This window comes from Sebastes fasciatus, chromosome 10 (genome assembly GCF_043250625.1).
Source record: "Sebastes fasciatus isolate fSebFas1 chromosome 10, fSebFas1.pri, whole genome shotgun sequence".
Lineage (NCBI taxonomy): Eukaryota > Metazoa > Chordata > Actinopteri > Perciformes > Sebastidae > Sebastes > Sebastes fasciatus.
Window position 1 is genome coordinate 29,023,413 of NC_133804.1, and position 25,851 is coordinate 29,049,263.

General features: G+C 38.3%; 2 protein-coding genes and 1 long non-coding RNA gene across 4 annotated transcripts; 1 reads left to right on the forward strand and 2 right to left on the reverse strand.

Moving 5' to 3' along the window:
- Positions 1-214: 214 nt before the first annotated feature.
- Positions 215-14,911, forward strand: clnk (cytokine dependent hematopoietic cell linker). Its single transcript, XM_074649278.1, has 17 exons — positions 215-511; positions 4,100-4,169; positions 6,219-6,375; positions 8,633-8,685; positions 8,769-8,811; positions 9,064-9,114; positions 9,507-9,541; positions 9,655-9,665; positions 9,761-9,835; positions 11,186-11,207; positions 11,388-11,412; positions 11,488-11,563; positions 11,655-11,671; positions 11,749-11,843; positions 14,179-14,256; positions 14,348-14,503; positions 14,582-14,911. Exons 2-17 carry the CDS (start codon positions 4,167-4,169, stop codon positions 14,735-14,737), a joined length of 1,053 nt encoding a protein of 350 aa, XP_074505379.1. The 5' UTR covers positions 215-511; positions 4,100-4,166; the 3' UTR covers positions 14,738-14,911.
- On the reverse strand, positions 3,889-16,710 carry LOC141775688 (uncharacterized). 2 transcript variants are annotated; one of them, XR_012595658.1, is made up of 5 exons: positions 16,373-16,710; positions 9,738-9,823; positions 9,492-9,549; positions 6,488-6,613; positions 3,889-4,275 (listed from the first exon to the last, which is right to left on the reverse strand). It is a non-coding gene; the product is annotated as an uncharacterized LOC141775688 (long non-coding RNA). The 2 variants fall into 2 exon arrangements; XR_012595659.1 differs by lacking the exon at positions 6,488-6,613 and having other exon boundaries at positions 4,148-4,275; positions 16,373-16,707.
- Positions 16,711-18,762: 2,052 nt separating this feature from the next.
- On the reverse strand, positions 18,763-25,611 carry znf518b (zinc finger protein 518B). Its single transcript, XM_074649279.1, has 2 exons — positions 25,454-25,611; positions 18,763-24,312 (listed from the first exon to the last, which is right to left on the reverse strand). The coding sequence occupies exon 2, from the start codon at positions 24,193-24,195 to the stop codon at positions 21,754-21,756; it is 2,442 nt and encodes an 813-aa protein (XP_074505380.1). The 5' UTR covers positions 24,196-24,312; positions 25,454-25,611; the 3' UTR covers positions 18,763-21,753.
- Between the last annotated feature and the right edge of the window lie 240 nt (positions 25,612-25,851).

Sequence of the window (25,851 nt, forward strand, 5' to 3'; positions counted from 1 at the left end):
TGGTCCGGGCCTCGTTTCCAGATATAGCCTGCGGAGCTTGCGCATTTAAATTGTGTGAAAATAATCTCACACTGCATGTCATAAGCTAACATAGGAAATGTCAATGATCAAACCCTCAATGACCTTTTCATATATATCAGTAGGTTGATGCAGAAGAAACATTTAAAAAACGAAACACCCTCATCGCAAACAATGTTTTGAAATCAGAGCACAGATGCAGAAGAAGAAAAAGACAAAGTAGCAGCCCTCCACAAACAAACCTTTAACTGTCTAAAACAACAGCAGAGACCTCAGGTTATAGGCCAGTTATTCACCACACAGGAAGTCATTTTGGGTTACAGCAGTGGGCTGCTGAACACCGACAGTCAGACTTGAAGCAGCCCAGGTGTTTTCTGTATGTCTGTGCGAGGGAAATAAAAACTGCAGACTATCTATTATTTCTGTAACCAAGTATATTCAAAGAAATAGACAGGAATTGCTGAACACCCACTGAAGCAAGTCATCTGAAAAGGTAAGTCACTGCTGTATTTCTGAGTGCGTAGAAAAGCAGTATAGAGTTGGTCTGTTGTAAAAATAGATGAAAATGACAAGTATGGAAATATAAAGAAGCTTTGAAATGCAGTATTTTCTGTTAGAGTTGAGAATCCTGCTTTGACTATAATTCAGTCTCCAGTTGCTCGTAGATTTTAGATTTAATGTCATATATGAATTGCAATGTGCAGCCATCTCGTCTTATAAAGACCTGGGGTGTGTGAGTTTGGTACTGGGGGGCACGTTTAGTCAAAACGCTATAAATCAGGTTGATAATGCAAACAAAAAAAGGCGCAAAAGTCATCGCTATAGTTGCGCGTTATACTGATTATACATCTTGCGTTCACTCTAAATAACATCTTCAACATCTTCACTGCAAGAATTAAATGTAGTGAAAGTGAAATACTGTGTATACTTAGTATGATAACTCAGTGGTGGAATGTAACTAAGCACTTTTACTCAAGTACTGTACTTATTATGAGGTGCTACTTGAGTATTTACGTTCCTGTATACTTTTACTCCTCTCCATTTTGAAAGCAAATATTGTAGATTTTAATACAATATACAACATGATGTATTATCACAGGTTACCCAGCAGTATATTAAGTATTTAAAATTAGCTTCACCTTTAAGAGCTGCAACATTAAAGTGATGAACACATTAATGCATTATAATTCAATAACATATATTATTCTGCATAGTGAGTACTTTTAAATTTGATACTTTAAGTATATTTTGATGCTAATACTTTTGTGCTTTTACTTGAGTTAGACTTTCAGCGCAGGACATTTACTTGTAACAAAGTATTTTTAAAATGTAGTATTGCTACTTTTACTTAAGTAAAATGTCCTTATACTTCTTCCACCACTACTGCTGCTACTACTACTACTACTACACCAAATTAATCATCAAAGTATTCATACTAAAATAGATGCACAAATACCAAACAAATCTGGTGCATGGCTTTAAAAGGAACTGTATAAATGCATATTTACTGCCTCAAAACAAACTCAGAGGACTAATTTAACATTTAAATATCTGTCAACATCAACAACAATACTATCAACAATAGCAACATTTTATGACAAACAAGTATGTCCCGGTTTGATCCCTGTTGACTGAGCTCTTCCTCGCTCTCTGCAGTCAATACTTTCTCGATGCCCGTAGCAAAGCCAGGTCAGGTTTGAGTTGCCACAAATCCTCTGCACCCAATTTCCATGGGGCAGAAGTTTATTCTCCAGACTAACTGCTCAACCTCAGACGCTGGCTCCAAGTATCTAATCTCCTTTCCTTTTCATACGTCTCATCCAACACCACTTCCCATGGCCCAGTAAGCTCTGCAAAGCAGACAGACAGCCCCGCTGAGTGTTGGACCACACTGCCAAATCCAATACAGAGTTTGATTCTCCCTTCTGGGACTGTGAGTCGGTAGCCTGTAATGTCTCCTGGCATTTTCACAATCCCCGGGCCCTCGCTTAAATGTCCTCCTCACTTCTATTTTTGTGATAGATTTCCTTCCTGCTTCCTGTTTTGTTTTCCTTCACAGCCAAAAGGATTCAAAGATAAAAACCTGTCAATCAAACAGTGATTGATTGGTCCTGACCTTTCTCTTCCTCTTTTTGCCAATCTCCCTGGAAACACGATTTAAAAATTTATATGTCTTAAGAAGTGTGACAAAGACCACACGTATCAGTTTCAGTCCTCTTTTTTCGCCATTTAGATTCGGATGAAAACGATGCCACTCCTTACTCTGCGATACTCCTGACACTGTGGAGCACTAAAAGTGCAACATTTTGTTTGCACTATCTAAAAATAACAAAACATAAGGTTAAAAAGTAGATCAATATTTTATATGTGCTTTGTCACAACTATGGAAGCTTCTTTCACAGTTTTGTAGATTGTTTGCACATGTTAAAGCCAAATTTGTCATCGTTTGGATCTGCAAGTCTGGACAGAAAAAATATTTTCATTTTCTTACCTGAGAAATACTGGTAGGTTTAAGATACATATTGGGAAGAGAAAGTGGTGAAACCAGCACTACTAATGAATACTGGTTCACTTGTAATGAATACCAATGTAGTATACCTGCTTAAGTTAAGTGCAACATTTGATACTGTTGCTCTGAATGCATCTTATTAATTCTTATTTATGAATACTAGTCGGTTATTACCTCCATCAACAGGGCTATGTTTTCTGTTCGGTTTGTTTGTCAGCAGGGTTACAGAAATGGTCCGGTTTACATACAACTTGGTGGAAGGCTGTAGCATTACATTTTGGAGCAGATCTGGATCACGGGGCGGATACACGCATGATTTTTCACTAATGGAAATGCCCATGGTGGAAGTGCCTTCTAGTTACTTCATAAAACTCCTTCAGACTAGATTGCTTTGTATCTTAACTGAATTTGCTGTGTAATATGTCACATAATTTGCTGGCACGGCATCTTTTTTCTACTCTATGCTGATGACACCTGACTTTATTGCTTTGCAAAGCAACATACATTATATGCTCTGCCCCGTTAAAGCAAAACTACTGTATGTGCTGGAAAGCAGCCACTTTGACCACAAGTGACAACTACGAGGTAGTGGTGTCAGTAATGTCCGGTACGCGGCTACTTCTCTCCAAACATTAGCTAACATTAGCAACATTGAGCTACTTTTCATACAAACAAGGCTGTAAAACCTCTGACTGTACTGGACTGTTTTACTCTATATAAAACAATCTTTTACTTTAAAAGAGAAACCCTGTGTTGTTTCTTCTTTCAACAGTTATACAAAGTCTCACTTTAAGTACTGAAAAATAAATATGTATACAAACAATTTAGACAAAACTGATGTCATCACCACAAATCAATCAAACAAACCAATCCTTAAATCTTTAGTGATGTTCTTCACCACTATAATCAGATCATTTGATTACTTTGAAGGTTTACATATTTAAAAAAAATATTGTGTAATGCAATTCTATTATTATTATCATTATTATTACTAATAATAATAATTATTATTATTATTGTTATTATTATTATAATTATAATTATAACAATACAATTATTATCATTATTATTAGTAATAGTAGTAGTAGTAGTTTAATTAAGTAATTAAGTAATTTAATCCAAAGTTGTGAAAGCAAAAGTTTCATATGATAGAAATAAATAAGGTGTTTTTTTTTTTAAAAAGCAGTTCTAGAGATATAAATTTAATCACATTAGAATGACTGACTAATCCTGTGGCTTGGTGGGATGTTGTAAAGATTAATCAAATATATCAGATTTTTCAAATGATTATGGTTCCGTGTTTCATCTGTCATTCTTGCGTTCAAAATAAAACAATAAATCTGAATCAAAAATTGTGTTCCACAATAAATTCAGATATATTTCTCTCTTTCTGAATGTTAAAACTGTAACAACAAACCGAGGAGCCCGGCGAGAACAGAAAGGAGCCACAAACAGCTCTGTTTAGTCGTTCTTCTGCAAGTTGAGGAGGAAAAGTCCAAGGACACATTGTGTTGGAAGGCCACATTCTTTAGCAGAACACCAAACTAATGATGTTTTTCATTTTTGTTTCAGCCCCTCGTTAGCTGCAGAGAGAGAGAGAGAGAGAGAGAGAGGGAACAGCCATGAGTCTTCTGTGATAATGGTGAGTTATGGCGCCCGACCGGTATCCACAGCGTTTCCCCCGATGGTTCCACATGAATGTTCCCAGGGGATGCTTTGAGAGTTTGCAGCCCCCCCTGTGTAATTACCTTTTAGCACAGAAACGAGGAGAGAGTGAGATCCTGCTCTGTCATTGTTAGTGCACAGCAAGAAGTAGGATTATGATTCATAACTATTGTTTTTTATTGCATTAATATTCCTTTTGAAGTTAAAAATATTTAAATTTATTTAGTCTTTTAGTTAATAATCTAACAAATTCACCAAAACTCATTAGATTAATTATGTTTTAATGTCATCTCAGGGAGTAATGTGAATAAAGTAAAATAATGATGAAATTAAAGTAGATGTTTTTCACTCCACATTGTGTTTTATTGGGGTTATTACTCCACTAGAGCTTTTACTGGTGTGTTATATTATATTTTAGCTTTTATCGTAGCTTTTATTTTTAGCTTGTTTTTATTTTCTAATCTTAAATGTTTTTATGTTTTTATAACTGTTTTAATTATGTCTTAATGTTCTTTTGCACTTTGTCGCAATGTTCTTGAAAGTTTATGTAAAGCACTTTGAATTGCCCTGTTGCTGAAATGTGCTCTACAAATAAAGCTGCCTTGCCTATGAATACTACGTGCATTTTTACTGCAGGCACTGAAATAGCATTGATGACATTAATGAAACACTGTGTAACAGACTCATGATGCTTATCAGAAACGCAGCACAGAGCAACAGCACAGGAAGGTGTAACATCTTTTCTTTGATATCATGATTCTGGCTTTAGGCTCCCTCGTATCGACTTCTCGAAATCACATGAACTCCTTTTAGGTTACGCATTTTCACTCTCTCTGTCTTCAACAAGGATCATGTTAATCTGAGACGACAATTTAAAGTTATGAATGCAATTTTTTGTATTTGTAGTATGGAGCAGTGAATGAGTGAGTGATTTTAGATACACAGCCCAGACCTTTTTCAAACTTGACAACATAGATATTCTAAATGGGCCCCTTTGTATTTCCTGTTGCAATGTTTCATAATGCGGTAGCTGACAGGAAGTAAACTTGGACTGAAGCTGTTGCCCCAGCAACAGAATAACAATGAAAAGGTCTATACATTTTCAGCCAATTATGGACAGTTATATTAGACATTGCACTTTTAAAAATGTTGACATTGTTGAGCTCTAATGGGTAGCTTGAGTCAATCTTGTCCAACCACCTCTTGCAACCTGAACTTGTGCTTTATTTAGAAAAGACATGTCCACCATTTGTGCACACACACAACCAAACAAGTGGTGAATCATTGTCTTTTAAAAATAAACTATTGCGGCTCATCATGAAAACACTCAAACCGGAGCTTCCAAAAAGAGACATTTCCTGCCTTCAACCACACCTGCCGGACAAAAACATAATTTCCTCTCGTTTAAAAAAAAGCCAATCTGGATTCTCTTCTCCGTTTCCAAAGAACGGGATCTGATGTGAAGCACATTGCTTTTAAATTCAACGAGAGAAGCTGGTTTGATTGATGCACCCACTGATAATGTGTTCATCCTGATCTCACCCAGCTGCACAAAAATACACAGTCACAATGCATTTTGCATCATCAACTAACAGAAATAGACCATGTTTACGATTTAACACTTTAACATTGTGTCACAGACTGTCGCCTTTTTCACTCTGACCGGCTATAAATGTGTCTGTGTGAAGAGTGAAGCTCTAAAAAGGAAATCCCTCAACGACGTGCAGTGGGTTATGTTGCAACACCTCATTATAGCTTCCTGTTCTTATCAGTGCTTTATACGTGTATATGATCTAACACTAGTTGTCTTCTCAGAATACATTACTGTATGATGGTTGATGTAATCAGCAAGACTCACAGGTGTTTTTAAGGCAGATTAGTATATTTGTTTCCATTAAATCAACGAATGCAGTGTTAAATCTTAGTGACATTTTCTAAGAGCTCAGTGTTAAAAGAAGAAGATGAAGTTTAACTATTGTACACTTTGTATCTCCAATTTGAAGTAATTATAATTTCCTCTCCGCAGGATCGCAACAGGACAGGCAGGAACAGAAAACAAAGAGGCGGTAACTACATCAACGTGGTGGAGCCCGAGTACGACGTGGTGGATGACCAGGAGGAAGTGCTAAAAGTGCGCATACTTCCCGCAAGGCCCATAAATGAAGAGGAGAGAGAGTATGCAGGTAGAGAACAAAACATTCACCAATATCTTTTCTTGAATTTGTTCTTGAGAAAGGTTCTAAGAAAAGTCTACGTCAGATTCATAACCTGTTCTCAAACTGCAGTTGTTTGTACCTGTGTTCTTATAATGATGAATCTCATTGTCCTCGTAAACTGAAGGCGTGTGCCAGTTGTTCCTAATTAGGAAGTAAACACTCCAAACATAAAAAAAACTTCAATAGTCCTGAAGTGGAGGTACATCTGGAGGAAGTGAACACATATTTATAGCGTCAGTAGTGGATATAAAATAACACAATAAAAGATGTATGCGATGCTTTCACTCGTTGTGTTAAAGTGATAGTGTAGTGGTTATTTATTTTACAAGACCAGACTGCTCTGTAAAATACATGTAATGAAAATAATTATTAAAAATGTTACAAATAATAAAAACATTATTGTAATTTAAATCCTATATTATACAAATTGAAGAAAAATGCAAAAGAAAACTATTATTTTGCACAAACATGTCAGCACTCATGTCTGCTCTTGAGAGTGTGTAGATTCTGTTATTAAAGTGGAAATGAAACATTCAACCAAGATAAACTGGTTTACTAAATGGATTTCCACACTAATGAACCATTATAAAACAAACATCAGCATTTAAGAGAAAGAAGAAGATCCGTTTCATTTTTCGTGGCAAGACCGCCGCCATGTTGCAGTACTCAGTCTCCGTCTCGTGACGTCACAGGCTAGAGTACTGCAACGTGGCAGCGCTCTTGCCACGAAAGATGAAACGGATCTTCTTTTTTCTTTTAAATGCTGACATTTGTCATGTTTGTTATATAATAGTTCATTAGAGTGGAGATCTATTTAGTAAACCGGCTTAACGTGGTGGAACGTTTCATTTCCATTTTCAGAAAAAAATCCCAAATAGGAAAACATCAGTGAATGTCAGAATCTTTGTGAAAACTGCGTTAGTGGGTTTTAAGAGGAAATTTCCTCTTCAGAACAGTTGGTGAATGAGGCCCTTGACTTTTCATTCACATTATTATGTGTTGTTTTCAAATCCGGTCTAGGTTACTTAGATTTTAGTGTTTAGTTGCATTTAGTCCTCACAAATATCTAGTTTAAGCTTTGTTTCTGTTTTGTAACCTTGAGTGAACAACAGTAAACCACAAAATTGTCGTTCAGTGGGCTGAGACGTCTGTAGGAGTGAATCTGACCTTCACTATTTGTCACCATCTGTCTTATTCTCATCATTCCTGTCTACCCTTAAATGTATAAAAATATAGTACATAAAAGAGCTGCACAATTAATCAAAATATTATCAAAATCACAATATGGCCAACTGCAATTTTCGCAGGGGGCGCAATATTTGTTAAAGGTGAAATGTGTGAGTCAAAATACCATTTTAAATAAAATATTGTGGTGCTGCAGAGATGTCCTGGCCTACACATCATATGCTAAAGACTTAATCTTTTTTTGGTACAGATCTCTGCAAAAAATCACACCATAATCATTTTAATGTTGAAATAGAGAATAATAATGTAAAAAATGATCACAATTTCTAGTCAAATCAGTCAAAATAATTGCAATTAGATATTTTTTCAAAATCGTGCAGCCCTAGCAATAGCACATAAAATTCATAAATAGTTCATAAACCAAAGCTTTATCCAAATAACCTAAGAATTCAACTTAAAGTTTGCATTGCAGTTGACACGATGAGTTTGTTTCACTTTCTTCTGGTGAACATAATTAGAGTGAAGCTGAAACGAAGTGCAGACACAAAATAACAACCCCATCGCAAACAGTGGTGAGAATGAAAGCAGAGAGAGAGAGAGAGAGAGAGAGAGTGGGAGCTCATGCTGAGTGATCATGATCTGCCAGTGGGTCTCCAGGGCCATCTGTTGGCTGAGTCAGACTGCGGGAGATTACAATTATCCAGCAGCCGAGGGGGGAGACGGAGAGGGAAGCATGTAGTGAGAATAGACTCCCTTTACTCCCCGGCATGGATGTGGCCCACAGCCAGAGGCCTCACAGCTGCACGTCTACAACTTTATACCGAATGTGGCTTTTAAATGTGTTCACACTTGGAGTGTTCTCCCTCTGTAATCAATACAGTCTGCCGCTGCGGTGTGCTGCTGGGACTGGCAACAACTGAACAATGATACAAACTCGTGGAGTGTTTAAACTGTCAGCTAGAGCTGGAACTACTGAAACTGCTATCATTACTGTCATTGATAAGAGTGAGAGCATCACAGCTTCTTTTGCTTTTTCAAGACAGGGATCTTCCAAGGTCATCGTCGGCCCAGAGCCTCTCATCGCTCTCCACTGTGAGTTTTCTGCTTTGTTTGCTTTAAATTAAGCTTCATCACATACTGTACTGCTGTAAATGTCTGCTTCTACTTTCCACCAGGGTAACTCCAACCCTCCCCCACGAGAAACCACACCTGCTTCAGGTAAAGTGACAAAACTCTCCATAATCTGAATTTTGATTATTGTGGTAAAAGTCTTACTTGGTCCTGGAACCAGTTAGGACTGTGACTAACGATTATTTTTCATTGTCGATTAATATTTTAATTAATTTCTTTATTAATCTATTAGTTATTATTATTATTATTATATTATAACCTCAAAATTTCACTTAAGAGCACTACCTCAGGAAATGTACATTAATTACTTTTCTTTATTTTATGTTTTTTTAAACACAGGACCTGCTATAAATAGAGACCTGAAGCCAGGCAGAAGAAAGACCAGAATAGGTAAGGTAACTAAGAAGTAGGGCTGCAACTAACGATTATTTTTTTATTGTCGATTAATCTGAAAAATTATTTTCTTGATTAATTGAATAGTTGTTTGGTCTATAAAAATGCTGAAAGAATGTCAATCAGTGTCTTGTTTTGTCCACTACTCAAAGATATTCAGTTTACGGTCATAGAGGAAAGACACCAGAAAACATTCACATTTAAGCAGCTGGAATCAGAGATATTTGACTTTTTTTTTCTTAAAAAATTACTCAAACCAATTAATTGATTATCAAAATAGTTGACAACTAATCGATTAATCGTTGCAGCTATACTTAGAAGATTTAACTTTACTTTCACCACCCTCTGGCCTCAGAAGTATCCCACATACTCACATGTTACTCTTACAGATAGGAGGGTCCCACCGGTGCCTCCAGGAGAACAGGTAAACACCTGCACCAAACATTTACAGTGTTGACTCTGTTTTTGTGTCATTAAATCATGTTAATTGCAACTCATAAAATAGGCAATGACTTTTCTCTCTTTCTAATATCACAGCTCACACACAGGTAATGTGCTCAACTACTATTGAAGTTATATTCATTGTTTGTTGGGTTTAAATGGGTTGTGAATGGACTTACGGCTGAAGTCTGTGTCCCTCCAGGAGCTCTCCATCACCTCCAGTGGAGTTAGTGAATCACTTGCCCGGGCTGACTCTACGCGAACCCTGCAGGAGAGAGTGAGTACTGGTTTACTGTTGTAACAACCAGTAGTGGATGAAGTACCTGAACGCCACACTTGAGTAAAAGTACAGATATCTTACCAGAAAATGACTTTAGTAGAAGTTAAAATGACTTTAGTAGAAATTAAAGTCACCTATTAGAATATTACTACAGTAAAAGTACAGATATCTAACCAGAAAATGACTTTAGTAGAAGTTAAAATGACCTATTAGAATATTACTTGAGTAAAAGTACAGATATATAACCAGAAAATGACTTTAGTAGAAGTTAAAGTCATCTATTAGAATATTACTTGAGTAAAAGTCTTAAAGTATCAGATATTTACTGTACTTGTATCAAAAGTAATTTTCTGATATCAAATGTACTTAAGTATCAAAAGTAATTTTCTGATATTAAATGTACTTAAGTATTGAAAGTAAAAGTATAAAGAATCAGAATTTTGAGATGTTTGAAGTTTATTCCTCTTAACATGTACACCACCTTAAAAATGGAGGCTACATTACACAAGCTCTTCACACCTTAAACGATTCGAATAACAAAATCCAGTTTTTCCTTCCCTTGTAGTCACAAGTAGCATGATCTGACATGCAGCCTTCCTGGACTACCAGGAAATCTAAACTTAACAACAGCTTTGAGAGCACTTTGTTTGCACTTGCCCATCACGTGCATGAAGCTGATTCACCAAACCTGCTTGCTTGAAACAGTAACGAGTAAAGAAGATGCTTAAAGCAAGGATCCCCTCTTTATAACACCGATTATTAAGCATATGCTTACCACCATTTGTACTCTTAGATGCCATTTGAACTATACTACTAAAACTTTTCAACCTAAATACTTCAGACCTGTTTCATAGTGATAAACAGGAACACATTTTCTGTTTGAAGATAAGATGAGATAATCCGTTATTAGTGGGGAGATTTTTTGCCCAATGATGTCAATAATATACTGCCTACTGCCATTTTAAGGGTGATTTTATTCAAATTGCATTTGGACTCAACTTTACAGCATTTATAGCCTATATTTCAAGAAATAGATCTTAAAAGATTGAAGAATATTAACAGTAGCAAGACTGGCATAGTCATAATAAATCCATCCTTCCAGACAGGAAGAGCAGGTAGACAAACCGTCACCTGTTGTTTATTTTGCTGTGGTTGACCCTATGTTACCTTTTCCTCTGTGTGAATGAAGGAAAGTGAAACGAGGCCTTCTTATTTTACACTCTGTGCAGTGTAGCAGTGACGCCATCTGCTGGTTAGAAAAATAATCCCAGAAAAGACTTTCTCTGATAAATAATATTGTGATTTTATGTTTAAATAATAATAAATAATTCCCCTTTTGCATTTCAGTGTACAGAGAGCAACTAAACAAGTAAGTAGAATTATTTCAATAAAATAATGTGTCAAATTTCAGCACTTTCAGCCATGCTATTTTCATTATAATTTTGTAAATTATATTTTATTCTACAAAATAAACATGTAACCTGCCTAGAATGGACTCCTTAACAATATTTTTTCTTAATATATTTGTCTTTTTTAACACTTCTAATAGGTAGAAATTAGTCCACATACCAAAGGTAAGAGCTAAATAAGTGTGAATGTAATATTTTTGGTTAAAAATGACAGTTATATAATATTGAATTTGTTTTTAGGTCTACAGAGTTCTGAAAGTCTTCATAACAATCTAAGACATTCTCTGGATTTGGAAACTCATACTCTAGAAACAAGGTGTGACTCTCATTGCTCAGGACTTTTCAGGACAATTATTATAATTATCATGTTATGTCATGTTTGATTTACTCGTTCTTCCTTTATGTAGATCACAACGAAGTCATGGTAAGTAATATTATCGATCCACTGTATCATTATACCAGTTATTGATGAAATGAGTCAACATTAAGGTCTCCTTAAAGAAAGGGTGCCATCGAAACGTTATCACCATGAGTGGCCTCAAACTAAAGAAGACTTTGACCAACACGACTTTGTTCCAATGGAGAAGCCTCAACAGGTACACTCATATTAATTTAATAAAGCAAAGAAATAGTCTATATCTATGTGAAGTAGGGCTACAACTAACGATTATTTCTATTGTCGATTAATCTGTTGATTATTTTCTCGATTAATCAATTAGTTGTTTATTTTGTGGTCTATAAAATATCAGAAAGTGGTGAAAAATGTGGATCAGTGTTTCCCAAAGCCCAAGATGACGTCCTCAAATGTCTTGTTTTGTCCACAACTCAAAGATATTCAGTTTACTGTCATAGAGAAGTAAAGAAACCCGAAAATATTCACATTTAAGAAGCTGGAATCAGAGGATTTTACTTTTTTTTTCTTTAAAAATTACTCAAACCGATTAATTTAATAGTTCACTAATCGATTCGTTGATTAATCGTTGCAGCTCTAGTGTAAAGCCATTATTCACTGAACTCTATTATATTCAGTGGTAGAAATTAACTAAGTACATTTACTCAAGTACTATACTTAAGCACAATTTTGAGGTACTTGTACTTGTCTATTTCCATTTTATGCTACTTTATACATACATATATACAGATATTGTACTTTTTACTCCATTACGTGTGACAACTTTAGTTATTTGTTACTTTGCAGATTTAGATTATTAATACAAAATATAAATCAACTAAGAAATTATGATGTATTATTATAGGTTAAACCACTTGTTCCCAACCTGGGGTCCCGACCCCCACTAGAGGTCGCCAAAGCTTCACGGGGGGTCGTGAGGCCTTCTTGATTTAATATCTCAGCATTTCATTCATTTCATTCATTTCTGAGAAGAAAACTAAATGAAATAGTTCATTTCAAAGTTTGGATTATTATTTAAGATATAAAAATGATAAAGGCACGGTAAAGACCTGAACACAGGCTATATTCACAGAGCCTTCCCTCTCAGCTAAAGAGCCTCGCCCTGCATTATAAAAGTACGCCGTTAAAACAACCAAAGAGCTAATAGAACAATGGCCAGGCGTCAGGGAGGAGAAAACATTGAATTTGTCAAAAAAGAAGCCTATTAAAGGGATTGTTTGTAACTTTTTACACGTATAAATCTACCGGGTCGGGATCCCATGCGCGCTCGCGTGTGGCCGGAGTCTTCGCTGCCTGCCTGCCTTCACTCTCACACTGCGCGCGTTCTCGCTGTCTCGCTCCACCTCACGTTCAAGCGCGCTCACTCCACACTGCAGAAGAGTTTAGCTCTGAGAATATCTAGTGAATGTACAGTGGACGTTTCTGCAGAAATTACTGCTGCACCTCCTCCAGACCAACAGAGGTTTTCCGTGTCTTGTGAAGTGACGAGGCTCCGCAGCGAGAAACGTTATCACCTCCCTGCGGGCGCAGTTGGGAGACAATCACGTTTCTCTTCCTGCTTCAGCCCCGGCATCGACCAGCTTTTCTCCGGGGCTGAAGCAGGAAAAGCCAACACTAGGATCAGCAGTGATTCATGGAGAGACCTTCGTCAGGTCTGCTAACATTACTGCCAAGCAGGTGAAATATAGAGTGATATTGTGGTTACCTCACTGTGTCACCGTGTGTGTTACCTCACTGTTTTGAGCGATGCTCGTTCATGACTATGTAGAGCGAGCACAAGCGCGAGCCCAACGCTGACTTTAGTTGACAGGTTTCGCTGTTAACAAGCATTTCTGAAAGTTACAAATAGTCCCTTTAAGTATGTATGATTGTCAAAATGAAAAAGACACAATACAGACAAAGATTTGTATTAATTAAACAATCCTAAAAATAACAGAAAAACTCATCTCTGATACAACATTCAGGAAATAATCTGCTCAAAATTCTTCCATTCTTCCAATTCTTTGCTCGTTTTACACAAACTTCCTGCAGTTATTGCGTTCACTATTTGGGTTAATTGTACAGTTTATCAGTTGTTCTGTACTTTTATTGTTATGCATTGAATATAATATGAAATATCCATAAAATAATGTTTTCTATGATAGAAAAGGGCTCCATTAAGGATAAAGGTTGGGAACCACTGGGTTAAACTACCCAGTAATATATCAAGTCATTAAATTTGGCCCCACCTGTTCCAGGTAGAACATTAGCTCATTTCACAACAAAGCCGGGAGGGGTTATTTCCCAACAACGACGCCGGGGAGGTGTTATTTCCCAACATGACGCTGTGGTTTATTTCAAAATAATGACAGTTCATGTTCATTATCCCTTACAAATGCTTTAAGTATATTTTGATTGATGCTAATACTTTTTGTTAGATTGGGTAAGATATTGAATGCAAGACTTTTACTTGTAACAGAGTATTTTTACACTGTTGTATTGCTAAAGATCTGAATACTTCTTCCTCCAATACTTGTCAGACCTACTGTGAAGAACACTGGTATGTTGGGGCTTGTACTCGAGCAGATGCTGAGCACGCCCTACACCTGGTAAACAAGGTACTTAATCTCCTCTAATGTGAAATGAATCAAACAAATCTGAATATGTCTGAAGCTGAACTTATTTTCTTTCTCACATTAACCACATTAGGACGGAGCTTTTTTGGTACGGGACTGCTCTGCCATCACCAACAGTGAGCCCTTGGTATTGGCTGTGTATCACGAGAAGAAGGTTTACAATGTAAAAATACGATTCATGGAGAGTTCCGGGAAGTACGCCCTGGGAACGGGACAGCGATCAAATGACGTGAGTGGACACGTTCAAAATTATACTTCCAACAAGCACATTATATTTACTGAACGTTCACATTTTCTTCCTCCTCAGATGTTTGACGCTGTGCCAGACATCATCAAGTTTCACTCCATATTCCCAATAATGCTCATCAGCGGGAGAAATATGCTTGGAAGCAAATGCCCAGAAAACTGCGTGCTGACGTGTCCCGTAACGAAAGGGGATGTTGCCCTGCTGCTGCTGCAATAACACAAGATAATCTGTTCAATCCCATCTGGTTGTAAACCAAAACATCCACTGAAGGTCATCCTGAGCATGTTGGGAAAGAGCTGACTGTGTATACAAAGTGTGAAAGTGTTTGCTTGTGTCAATTAAAACATTTTTGTATCTAAGTCTGCAACTAAAGATTATTTTCATTATCAATTTATCTGTTGATTATTTTTTTTTACCAACGGTCAACAAACATAATCAATTTACAATGATACAAAGCAAACAGCAAACTCTCATATGAGAAGCTGGATGCACAGAATATTTGTTATTTTTGCTTGATAACTTTTATTTATCGATTACCAAAATAGTTGACAATTCATTTTCTCTAAGCATATAAAAATTGTAAGATAGTAGGTCAACAACAGTCTTGGAAAGTAACTAAGTGCATAAGTACAGTACTTTTTCAGGTAGTTGTACTTTACTTGAGTATTTCCATTTCATCTTACTTTCTACTTTACCACATTTTGGAGGCAAATATTGTACTCCACTACATTTATTTGACAGCTTTAGTTACTTTACAGATTCAGATTATTATAAAAAAAATCATCTAATAAATCATGATGTAAGCCAGTACATAAAGTAGATAACATTAGTTCACATTTATCAGCTGCAAATGCTTCAGTATTTTTCAACCTTGTTTTCCTATCTGTTTGTGTCTAAGTGACTAATAGGGACAACAGTTTTTGAAACTGGTCAGTATTGAGGGAGAGTGCTGTAACTGGCAGCCGCTAAACGAGCTGCGAATGCAAGTGAGCAGCGTCAATGTACGTTACGTCCACTAAAAGTGCTTGTTTTTGCCACTGACAGGCTCACATTGTTATTAAAAATGTCGGACAACATTAGGGAAAGGACCCTACAGTAAGTTAATCATATTTTCAAACCCCCAAGACACTTAATATATTAGCGCGCGCATGGGCACGGGCTAATATGCACGCACCATAGGCGTTTTCATCACTATGGCTAACTTGGTGCACCTGTAGCGCATTTGAGCACGGAGTGGGATCAGAAAGAAGGTATTATTATAGGGGGGTGCATTAGAGGCTGTGAGTGACAATCATGATTTATCACATTCACTACTTTCTCGTTTCTTTAATCACAGGACTCTCCCCCTCATGAAGCACTGACAGTTTGGGAGTCCTGTAGAGAGTTTCCCTCAGAGGAGTTGTCTGGGCCTACGTACATTATTTTTCAGCTTGTTTTGTCTCAGGCTATTATAATTATAATTGTGGAGCTCAGACGACATTTTGGCCAGGATGGAGACACGGTCGGGGATACGGCCGGTCCTGAGGTTATAAGAGGAGCGAAAACGCCTGTTGATTCGCAGAAGGAATTGTTTAGAATAATTAATCAAAACGACACGTTGATGTGCAGATAAGCACGGAGGGTTCTGTGGTTCAAAACTGCACTAAATGTAAGCAGTGGATATCTGTTGCGTCCCTGCGTAATTGTGGCTGAACCGCGCGCCACATCACTCTATAGAGAATTTGTTAGTGACTGTTGTAAACCGGGACATTTGAGTGTTTTACAGATATGTGTCGGGACTCGGGACACGTCAGCTTGAAACCGGGACGTCTGGTCACCGTACCCTACAGAGAAATAAAATGTTTTTAATACCTTTCACTTGATCCGGTCTGTTTGTGTCCAAGTCTCGCTCAATGAGAAGTATCTGAAAGTCCGTATAAACTTACTCTGGCTCAAATAAAAAGCCTACCGCCGGCCCTTGGATTCAAAGACCTCATCCACATTGTCAAAATCATCTTTAAATATGAATTAATAACTCTAAGCTACACTTTCTGTTCTTCAACACAACAAACTCAGCCAGCTGGCACTCTGGTTTCCTCCATGGAAGTATTCCAACCGTCGTCTTCCGTTCACATCGCGAGATTTCAGAACGAGACTTCTCCTTTAGCGAGACTCTTTCCATGACGCCAGCTGATGTCAGAGCCTGTCAATCATCTGTGTTGCGTCCGATATTCCACACTAACATGCTATTTAGTAGCTAAAACAGTATGTGAGATATTTAAGTATGTCTGAAACCTTAGTATGGAACCGAGAGTAAGTGAATTGTAAACTATTTCCGGTGAAATATTACAGTATGTAACGCTGGAAACTACGGCGGCATAAATATCCCACAATGCAATGCAGTAGAGACGACAACGTTAATAACGGACGTTGACGGACTGTAACATCAATAACTCTTCAATTTAACTATAAGTATAAGATTTCAATTTGCTAGGCGTAATACATATTATATATAAATTAATTCAGACTTTGATTATCACAAACCGTCGGTTTGATCACATGAGGTTGGCACGGGTTACGATAGTTACTTGTCTCCATGGTTACACGTCTCCACACTCCAACCAGCGAGGAGGCTCTCAGGAAGGGACGACGTAAATCGTCATGTCGTGTCTAGAAGGTAACACGCAAATTGCGAGTTTTTTGCAATATGAGGGTTACCTTCTGGACACGACCCTGTCAATCAGAGCCTATCATGGCAAAATCAAGCACTTTAGTACTTTACTTGAGTATTTCCACTTTATGTAACTTTATAAATCTACCACATTTTGCTGGAAAATATTGTTCTCTTACTCCACTACATTTATTTTGACATCTTTAATTAGGCTACTAGATAGATAGATAGATAGATAGATAGATAGATAGATAGATAGATAGATAGTAACTTTATTGATCCCGAGGGAAATTCAAGTTTCCAGCATCAAAGGCAGTACAAAAGTTAGTAGTGCAAAGTACAAAGTACAAAAAAATATACCAGATATAAAAATACAAGGAGAAGAATAAAACTGTCAAAACTGAGTATAGTGCAGGGTAACAGCTGTGATACACGACTATTAAAAAAGTGAATATAGTGCAGAAGAGAATTTTAAAAATGAGTATAGTGCAGGGTAACTCCAGTAGTTTAGTCTATGAAAGTGCACTGTGTGCATTATTATCTGTCCTGCAGACAGTCCTCCTTTGTCCCTACTAGTTACTTTACAGATTAGGACTATTACTGCCAAATATAAATAATAATAATAATGACCTTATATATCATCATAACACAGTTATGTTGAATCCTGGCACAGTGGGTTTAAAATGGGACGACAACATTCTGGCATCATGTTCAAAATTAAAATGTTGTCTTGATCTTGATGCCTTTATCTTTGATTCACATTGAGAGAGATAAAGCCTGTTGCATGTGCTGTATCATTGGTCTAAGTCATGTAAGCATGAGTGTGCATAGAATAAGAAACTGAGTGTATGTGGATTATAGATTAGTCTGTAATCATTTTAAAGGCCAGTCGGACAAGTCTAGCAGCATGACCTTGACACACACACATGCACGCACGCAAAAAAAGCAATGTAGGTCTTAAAACACTGCTTGTTTTTTAACCAACAGGCCTGAGAGTCTCTCGCTGAAATGGAATATAATATTTATAACTATGTTTTCATAAGTGTATAATCACCTGAAACTAAGAATTGTATTTTTGTTAATTTATGCCAAATTCACACCAGGCGGCGGCGAATTGTGGCTTACCGCAATAATAAAATTTTTCTGCGGCTGGGAGGCGTATTCATGTGTTTTAAGATTCAAGATTCAAGAGTTTTATTTGCCATTTGCACCAAAGTGTTGAGATCCTGTGATTCCTGTGACATGTTGGCCAAACAGGCCAACATATCACAGGAATCACAGGATCTGTTTTCCTGATGGCTGCGGGTCCTCTCTGGCTGTACTTTGCCACGAATCAAACAGCCGCAGCTTGCTGAGCTCGGGAGCGGCTGCCGCAGCTTTTATTATGGTAAGGATTACCACAGCTTTGCACTCGGCGGCTCACGTTATCACAGTCTTAGAAAGGAAGGAGTGAGTGGAGGGCACCACTAGATGTCGACAAATCCTACATTTGTCCCTTTAAGAGACCTGTTGCTCTACTATGAGAAAGATTAATATGATGATAATGAGCACTTTATGTAATTCTGTTGAACAAAAGGGAACAACCCATAAAAATTGTGATCATGTTTTAATAGAAAAAAAAAGAGGAGTTACATAATTGTTATTATAAAAGCATGGAACATGATAATGAACATTGAGAATAAACCAAAAACAACTTTAACAAGGACATGAGTAATTCTAACACAAATATGACAAGTGAATGAAAGGCAAAGTAAAACATTCAGAAAGAACTGTCACACCCTTAAACACCTTTAAAATAATCATATATATATATATATATTTATATATATATATATAACAATACAACACGGCAGCGTCAGTCTCTGCAGTGTTAAAGTAAAGCACAACATAACTGCTTTTGCTGAAGAGGCTGTGGAATGTGAACCATTCCCTACTGAGTATGAACACCATTTATCACGTTTTATATTTATAGGTATATACACAATAAAATCTGTGGGTGACCAAAACATATATACACGATAAAAACTGGACAACCAAATCCTATAAATTGAATCATAGGTCTAGCACCTCATACATCATGATTACGGATTATAAACAAGAACACACAGGTGTTGTAATGCTGTCATAAGAAGAGAAACAGATCTGCAAAGCATCCTTTTGATGAAAAATTTACAAGTTTTAGCAGGTTCCCAGGATCACCACGGTCACTTAGTATGTACATAAGATAAAATACACGCATGTGGCTTTCTGTTACAGTAGTAAACCAGTTTTGGGCTGCTTCCATCAACTCCGTTTTGCGCCACTGTTTAAGGAGCTGCATACATGGAAGTTGTGACATTAAAGAAAACAGTATGGCACAAGGACTAACAATGATCCAAGATTAACACTTGTTTCTGGGACCTCAAATAAGTTAATCACAAAATCTCTGTGATGAATTACACATTGGTATTTTATCAAAACAAACACTTAATGTGGCAAGAATAATAAAAAAATTATATAATAATATTGAAATCAAGGTTAACATGAAACTGAAAAAGTAAACAAAAATGCAGAATGATTCTTTAAGTTCACCTTTCTTATCCATCTGGACTATTAGGCACAGCCAAACTCTGGCCTCACAGACACCAAAACTAACGGTGCATTCAGGCACTCCTCGTCAACTGGTAAAGTTTAATAATGTATCACGGAGAATGACCAGCAAAGTGGTAAATACTGGTGAGAAACTGGGGCACGCTCCAAGTCTACAGTACAACTGTGATATATCAATTCACACAAACACACGAAGGATAGCTGGTAAACATAGCGCCCATCTCTCTGCAACACCCGGTGATTTACAACAAACTGATTACAAGAACAAACAGCGGTGTGCATGCCCAGCTCCCATTATTACCAGTGACTGTTGAACATCTGGTATATACAACATGGTCACGCAATATTTCCCTAATTTAAGAGTTTGCAAAGAGCGCCTGAATGCACCACTACACTACTGACCGATACGGAGTGCTGCACATCTGACACTGGTCGCGATCTCTAAAAAAGCCACATTTCTCAAGGCAAATTTGGAGGAGCTTTTTGAAATGGTACGCGCCTTTTGGAGCAGTTTTAAGACAATAAGTGTTGAACTGTTTCACTTTTTGGATGCAGCTCCTGGACTGTCCATACAACTAGTCATCATGACAACAAATGAAGAAAAGGCGGGGACACTGCTGAAGAGGTAAAACATTTTATGGGCTTGTAAGTGCTCTCTGTCCACGTATGATGACAGGGAATTGATTTGCTTTCCTCACTTTGGACTGTTAATCATTAACAACAGAAAAATGGGGATTCATACTCAAATAAGAATTTTTTTTCATCTGATATCATTTGTGCTAAATATTGCGTGAGGTTTTCCCCCCACAAGAAATTACTTCTTACATAAATGTCGTCACAAACCAAACATTATTCCATCATTAAAGTTGGGAGATGTGCATGTTCCATATCTTCATGACATTTTTTATATTCTGAGTGGGTTAGCACACAAAGATTTGATGATCTCGGGTGTACTGCACCTTATTCAGGTTGTATCTTAGAGAGGAGCCAGATGAACTGCAAAACTAGGGCTGTCCCGAATACCAGTTTTCGGGCTTTGAAGCTTCGATGACAAAATATTCGAAGGTATTTATACATTATTATTGCACAGCGTTGTTCGATTCTGATTGGTCAATCACAGCGTTCTACGGTCTGTTATTTCTTTATAGCAGACTGTCGCTACGTATAACAGACCGTTGCTATGGGTGCAGTTCTGATCTTGGACTCTGGCGGACCGTTTTTGTGTCAAATTATTGATTTCTTAATCAAAATGTAATAAGCGGGATAATGCACAGCTAGCGGGTCATTGTTGTGAAATAAACCCATCCATCCATCCATCTGCAACCGCTTATCGGGGGCTGGAGCCGATCCCAGCCGACATTGGGCGAAGGCAGGGTACACCCTGGACAGGTCGCCAGTCCATCGCAGGGCGTGAAATAAACCCCTTCAGGGCAATACAGGACCCCTCCACATCCTGTTGGGGTTTATTTCACAACAATGACTGTCTTGCTGTACATTATCCCTTACTTATTGCATATTTATTTATATAAAAATAAATGAAAAATTTAAAAAACGAAGCATTCAAATACTGATTTCGAGGTTGATTACCATGACAATGGTCGAAGCTTCGAAGCATTCGGGGCAGCCCTATGCAAAACGTTACTGATGCAAACAAAAAAATAAATACAGTATGTCATCTTTTTTTAAGTAAACAGCATGCATTTATGCCTCGGCTTTGACAGATCTACTGGTTTCTCAAACTTCTGACACAGTACTTAACATCGGTTTATTACTGACTGCAATCTACTACAGCAGATGGTCCATGACTCAAAGCAGTCAAACTGCATTGCACTTGAATATTCCATATCCCATGCCTATATAAACAACATACGTGTAACACAATGTTCAGTGATAATCAGATGTCCATTATACCTGACCTATTTTTTTTTAAGTCAACATCGTCCTGTTGTAATACTAGTTATTTTCTGATTTTTCGATACGTTGTCTGATAACTTTATGGAAACTCGCCAACGGTGCACCCCATCACCTCATACTTCTGCCCCATCACTTTGCTCAGCCTCATTTTTAAGATTTGGCACTTTGGAGCCTCCTCAGAGGCTCCTGTGTCCGTTAGAGTGTCTGTTGTTGCTGCCTGGGCGGAGGCCCTGGGCTTTGGATGATTCAGCACCACCACAGGCTGGTTTGGGCCCGGCCGTTTAACCAGTTGGTCCACTTTCAGCGGCATTGGGTAAATAACTGTACAGTCAGTTAGACTGCTCATAGGTACCTGAGTCTTATATTTGGATAGTCTAAGCTTCAGTCCCTTCTTGCTTTTTTTCCACACGCCTACTTGTACCCGTTTCAGAGAGACAGTCAGGAACTTTGAGGAGACGTCGTTCTCACTTTTTTCGGTTTGCTGTGGAGGCTCTGCAGCCACATGTGCATTTACATGTGCAGCAATTTTGGAAACATCTGCAGCAGGAGAGTCACTGCCTTTCTTATTGGCTGTTGGTGCGGACCTATTTTTTTCTTCGTTGACGTGGATATGGTTGTGGATCAGTGCAGAAGGATGCTGAACACCCTTATCCTGCTCCTCTACTTTGACAGGCTGACTGGTCCGCTCTGTCAGTAAAAGGTTGCGGATGATGGATCCATCTCTTTGGGTCAGCTGAGCACAGTATTTTGGCACCGCCTCCTTCACCTGCTGCCCTGTGACATTCGTTATCTTGATGTGATTTTCAGGTGAACCGTTACTTTTATCCATCACTATACCGCGCAGAGCCATCACCAGTGGCTGCATGGAGCCTTGGACGTCCCCTGGTTGTTGACTTAATGAGAACACAGAAGAGATGACGGGGAACCCCTCAGGCTCTAGCATGTCTCCTTCTCCGGCTCTCTCCTGGGTCCAAGCCGAGATCTTTGAATGTGTGCGGCTAGAAAGCGCCAGTGTTTTGACCGACGAGTGCTCACTTAGAGTCCTGGGGACTGAAAAAGACGGACTTGCAACGTAGTTATCTTTACCAGCTAAAGTCACTGGAGGTCTCACTTGGGGAGCTGCAGCTAAGAGAACACTCAAGGCAGGAGAAGCAGATTTGTGTTGGTTCAAGCACACCATCTCTTTCTTTATTTTTGAAGAAGTGTTGCTCTTGAGGCGCATCTCCCCAGGCTCCAGCTTAACAGCCGCCAACGCATCTCTAGGAATGATTTTTATGTCACTTGCCCTCCTGGGTGGGATACACTTGGAATGATCTGGAATTCTCTCATCCATCGCTCTCTGGGAAACACATGCTCCCATGTTTTCTGGATGCAGGGCGCTATTGAACCTGTTGAGCGCCCTGTTGGAGATAACAGAGGGCAGAGCTGCATTGTGGTTCACGGGTTCCCTCTGTGTAACTTTGATTCCTTCTCTTACAGGATTGAGGATGCTTTTGGGAACCTTGTTTGGAATCACTGTGTGACATTCCAAGTTGATTATTTCTGGCGATGCTCTTTTCAATCCACCCTTTTCTTTGCTTGCTTGATTCTGGAGGTTTTGGGAAATATTGGCAACAGCAGGACGCTCCACATTCACCATCTTCATTTCGCACTGTTTCCTGTTAACCGTGCACATCCCCATGCTCATAGACTTCACCGTGTTTGGATGATTTAACGCGGATAAGAATGGCTTTCCCAGTGCGGTGTTTTGAGACACTGTGGTCCTCGTGTCTTTTATCACAGACTCGTTTTCTTGTTGAGAGACGAGCCTCAGCTTCAGCTCCTTTGTCCCGTTGACAGTTTTCACCTCAACAAGTTCAACCAAACAGCCAGCAGGGATGGATACTTCGTCAGGAAGTGACACCGTGAGAGCCCTGTGGTGGTGTTGAATGAATCCATTCAAAGGGGTCAAAAGTTCAGCATTACCATTAGTGGCATTTGATGCATTTGTGTCCAGTGTTTTCCCTCTCTGTTCATCTTTACCCAGCCGGACTGCAGGTGTACTCAGGGCGGGTACGGTGACGCGAACAGCTGGTAGAAGTGATGACAGATCAGCTGCGGGCATGCTTGATAAGGCACTGGAGACAGGAGCGTGTGGATTTTTTGTCATTCCAGGCTTAGCAGGTATTTGACTACTATTTTTACTATGCAAACGATCAATGTGCTTTACAAGGCACAGCCTCCTCATGTATCCCTGTCCACAGTGAGGACACTTAAACGGATATTTTGAACAGTGTTGCTTCAGGTGAGCGCTCAACTCCGCCTCGCTGAACGAGACTTTGTTGCAGTAAAAGCAGTAAAACTTTGTGCTCCTGTGCTCCAGCATGTGCTTCGTGAACTCTGCGGGGTCCGTACAAACAAATCCACATTTCTCACAACGCTTCACAGTTGTGGAGCTCAAAACACGATCCATCACCAAGTTGGGATGATGTCCACCGTTCACAGAGGACAGCATGCTGTGGTGGTAGCTGACAGGATTCATGGTGAGCTGGTGAGGTCCAGCTGCTCACCTGGCAGCTGATCTCATCTATTCAAAGCCTGGATATCATACAGGGGGAGTCGGAGAAGACCGGAAACAGAGAAGTGAGACGTCTTCACACTGTAAAAAGAAGAAAAATATTAGTGAATGACCCGTATAGGAGGTCTTTCCTACCAGTGGCAATCAGACTATATAACTCCTCCCCCTTCTGCAGGAAGGACAGCTGAAAACACCGGACACTGAGTACAATTATAATATCAATATCATGTGCAATACTACTTTTTAAATTCTCATGTGCAATATCATACATACACATTCAATATCATACAGTGCACTTTCATAGACTAAGCTACTGGAGTTACCCTGCACTAAACTTATTCTTAACAGTCTCTTCTGCACTACATTCACTTTTTTAATAGTCCTGTATCACAGCTGTTACCCTGCACTATATTCAGTTTTAACAGTTTTCTTCATCTCCTTGTATTTTTATATCTGGTATATTTTTTTTTTTACTTTGTACTTTGCACTACTAACTTCTTTACTGCCTTTTTACTAACATGTTTTGCACTATGGAACTGTGATGCTGGAAACTTGAATTTCCCTCAGGATCAATAAAGTTACTATCTATCTATCTATCTATCACTGTTCATTGTGTGCAATATTAATGTCCAACATGTGCTATATTACTTATTTTTTCTGTTTGTTAGCTTACTTTACCTTTTTTATTTTACTTATTTTATCTTATTTACTCATTTTACTAAATGCATCTTACTTAATTGTTATTCTATTAGGCACTGGTGCTAGAAATAGTACTTTTTTATTTTATACACTTGAACTTGTTGTAATTTTGTTGTATTTTTTTAGCAATCTCTGGCACAAGAATTTCCTTTAATTTTATAATATTAATAAAGTTATATCTTATCTTATATTATCCTATCTTATATTATATTATCTTTAGCCTCCAGTGTAAAGGCCCACAGAGCCCCTCCTCCCTCACATTGCACTACTTTTAACGCCTGCAGCATTTTGTTCTCCACATAACGGATTTACATGCAAACACACAGAAAGCAGCTGACTAAATCTAATGCAATCATGTGTATTAACGTGTCTCTGCTGCTGTCGGAGGCTGTTTTCCTTTGAACCAGAGCAAAAGGCCTCATCTCTCCTCTCTGACCACAACAAGACAAGAGGGGGTCGCAGAGACGACGGTCCGCTAATAACCCGTTTATAATCACATTAGAGACTAACATCACATACATACCTGACAGGAGGGTTGTGTTTTTATCTGTTGTGTGTTTTTAGATCAATAAATCAGCTCTGTGGTCGTGATATTAACGCTTCTCAACGCGGGCAACCAGAGCCGTTTTGCTGTAGCTCGGCGTTAGCTCTCTGTAGCTAACTAGCTAGCACAGTACCGGAAGAGGGTTGTTCATGGCTTCAAAATAAAAGTGTAGAATACTGGTCCAGATAAGAAAAAAAACCAACAACAATACATTACATATAATACATTACAATACAGGAAGCACTATAAAAACTCATGATTAAAAGATATTAACAATATATAAATATTAAAAATATATATACATGCACAAATACAACTTCAAATCAATAAGTACAATATGAAACAATAACCTAGTTGACCCTGCAGAGCTGACCCTG